At 60.4% G+C, this 3,055-nt stretch overlaps 1 protein-coding gene across 1 annotated transcript; it reads left to right on the forward strand.

Moving 5' to 3' along the window:
• Window positions 1-325: 325 nt before the first annotated feature.
• Window positions 326-3,005, forward strand: GMPPA (GDP-mannose pyrophosphorylase A; the record flags this gene model as incomplete). The annotated part of the gene is made up of 10 exons (XM_009701358.1): window positions 326-518; window positions 689-748; window positions 900-1,030; window positions 1,167-1,181; window positions 1,794-1,928; window positions 2,105-2,202; window positions 2,321-2,367; window positions 2,464-2,556; window positions 2,646-2,814; window positions 2,905-3,005. Coding segments are annotated over 10 exons (1,042 nt in total), but the record flags the coding sequence as incomplete, so codon positions are not given.
• Window positions 3,006-3,055: the final 50 nt, after the last annotated feature.

The following is a 3,055-nucleotide window of genomic DNA, read 5'->3' on the forward strand; positions in this document are numbered from 1 at the left end:
GCAGCCCCCAGCCAGCGCCTAGGCATTGGGCAGGTGGGCCCTGCCCCCCCATGGATGGGCACAACTGGCGTCCCGCATTAGTTCTGCCAAATTTCCCCTGCCCTGGGCCCTGCCCTGGCTGGTTCCTGCTCCAGAGATGCCTCTCCAGCACAGCTCCAAGCTGCCACAGTCTCTTTACCCTGTGCTAATGTCCACATGAGCCCCATTGCTGCATGGCAGGATTATGTCTCGCCAGCCCCTGCCAGCCCTTCCCTGCCCTGCTGCCTGTCGGTGCCACCGGACACCTGCTTCCCTAAGCCCTCGCTTTTCCCTGCTTGGCTCGCAGGTATCTCCAGGAGTATGCGGCGCTGGGCACGGGTGGTGGCATCTATCACTTCCGAGACCAGATCCTGTCAGGTGGTGCTGAGGCCTTCTTTGTCCTCAACGCAGACGTGTGCTCAGAGTTCCCCTTGCAGGAGATGCTGGAGTTCCGGCGGCAGCACGGGGATGCGCACAGCTTTGTCATTCTGGGTACCACAGTGAGTGGCAGTGCTGGGGAACAGAGGAGCAGCGGTGCTCTGCCATGGGCTTGTCTAGAAGCCAGCGGCTCCTGCGGTGGATGGGTCTCTGGGTGTGAGCTCCAGGTCTCATCTGCTCTGCATCCACATGCTCGCTGCTTCACCACTGCTAACATGTCCTCGTTCTGCAGGCCAACAGGACGCAGGCACTGAATTATGGCTGTATCGTGGCGAACGCAGACACGCAGGAGGTACTGGAGGGCCTTGGGGAGCCGGGCATGGCGTGGGCAGTGGGTGCTGCGCTGCCTGCGTGGGTGCATGTTCCCAGCGTGCCATAGAGGGGGTGTGATGCCAGGCACAGGGGCTGTGCCTCGGGACTCGCATCTCTTCCTTCGCCTCTAGGTCCAGCACTACGTAGAGAAGCCCAGCACGTTTGTGAGTGAGATCATTAACTGTGGCATCTACTTGTTCTCACCTGCCATCTTCCAGCACATCGGCGAGGTCTTCCAGAGGAACCAGCAGGAGCTCGTGCTGTGAGTGCCTTTCTCTGCCCCACATCCCACCCACCCCACTGCTTCCCGGGGCTGCAGCGGCACGCTCATCCTCCATTCTTTCTCTATCTTCTCTCCTCCTCTGCCATCACTCACTTGTTTCCTGGTCCTGCACCAGCTGTCCTTACCTTGGGTAAGTCTCCCTCTGTGTCTGCACTGGCTGCTCTCCAGGCTGGATTGTCCCTAGCGGTAACGCATGCTTTCCTCCCTGCTCCAGGCCGCTCTGCAAGGCTGCTCTTGCCTCTGCTCCCCTTCTGGCCAGCTTGAGACTCCCCTCTCCCTTGCTCTCCTCCCACCCCATTCTCATTCAGCTCTGGATAAAGGCCTTAGCAAGCCTTTCACTTGGGAATGCTCTGCTCCCCCCTCCAGCTCTTTGCACCAGCCAGCCTGTCACCTGACATCTCTGCCACCACCCAAGCAAAAATCCAGCTGTGCAGGGCTCTGGAGCGGGGGCAGGATCTGTTGCTCATACACCCGCTTGGACTGGGTGGAGCTCTTGCACCACCAACTTCTGGCTCAGAGCTTATTTCAGCTGACAGAGCCCAGTCCCTCTGCTGCTCTGGGGCTCAGTGGGGCTGGGCAGGCCTAGCCTGACAGCTGGGGCTGTCCGCACCTTTGGGGAAAAGTGCATGGCTAGGTAGGAGTCTGGGATCACCGGAGACTCCAGATTTGGGGAGGGTAGCTGCTGGGGTCCCTGGCTGAGGCTGTGACTGGGGTGGGTGTCTAACAGGCCTCTCACTTGCAGAGAAGAGAGTTCCAATGGCTGGCAGCGTGCAGAAGTGATCCGGCTAGAGCAGGACGTTTTCACGGCGCTGGCTGGGAGCGGCAAACTCTATGTCTACAAAACTGATGGCTTCTGGAGCCAGATCAAGTCAGCTGGGTAAGGGCTGGGGCTAGAGTTGGTGCAGCGGGAGCATCAAGCGATCCATACCAGAGATGGGAGAGGAGGGTGCCCAGGCAGGGCCCTGGGGGTGGGTGAAGGGTGCTGAATTTTGACCCTCCTCTGCCCTGGTGGTGTTGGAGAGGCAATAACAATCTTTTGCTTTTCCTCCCTAGTTCTGCTATCTATGCAAGCCGCCTTTACCTGAACCAGTACAGCAAAAGCCACCCAGAGAGGCTGGCCCAGAACAAACCTGGAGGCCCTGTCATCCGAGGTACCTCTCTGACACCCCACCACCACCTGGGGGGTCAGTGGGACCCATGGGCAGTACCTCCCCTGATCTGAGTGCTCCTGTGAGCTGCCACCTCTGACACAGCTGCCTTCTGTTGCAGGGAATGTGTACATTCACCCGACAGCCTCCATCGACAGCACTGCAGTGGTGAGTGCAGGCCTGGGGGGACTTGCGCAGGGCAGTGCCTGGGGGTGCTCAGGGTGCAGTCATCCTTGACCTCATCACCTCCCTCTGTCCTCACAGCTGGGCCCCAACGTCTCCATTGGGGAGGGGGTGACGGTGGGAGCTGGCGTGCGCGTGCGAGAGTCCATCGTCCTGCATGGTGCCTCACTCCACGTAAGTAGGGTTTGCCTGGGGGTGTGTGTGAACCCCCACCCCCTGCAGGGATGCAGCAGCACCCTTCATCCCCCTCTCCTTTGCCCCAGGACCACACCTGTGTCCTCAATACCATCGTGGGCTGGGACAGCACCATCGGGCGCTGGGCCCGGGTTGAAGGAACGCCCAGTGACCCCAACCCCAATGATCCCTATGCCAAGATTGACAGCGAGACCCTTTTCCGGGATGGGCGCCTCACGCCGTCCATCACAATCCTGGGTATGTCCCACCCGTACCCAGCCGCCCTGGCCCCACACAGTAGGGCAGAGTCTCTCCCCTCCTGCTAACCCTCTCATGCTCTCCCTGTAGGCTGCAGTGTCACTATCCCTGCTGAGGTCGTTATTCTCAACTCCATCGTCCTTCCTCACAAGGAGCTGAGCCGCAGCTACAAAAACCAGATTATCCTGTGAGTCAGCAGCTCGCTGGGTTGGGGGGGGGGGGGGGGGGGGGGGACGGGCGA

The sequence above is a fragment of the Cariama cristata genome, unplaced genomic scaffold, assembly GCF_000690535.1.
Source record: "Cariama cristata isolate BGI_N322 unplaced genomic scaffold, ASM69053v1 scaffold30875, whole genome shotgun sequence".
Lineage (NCBI taxonomy): Eukaryota > Metazoa > Chordata > Aves > Cariamiformes > Cariamidae > Cariama > Cariama cristata.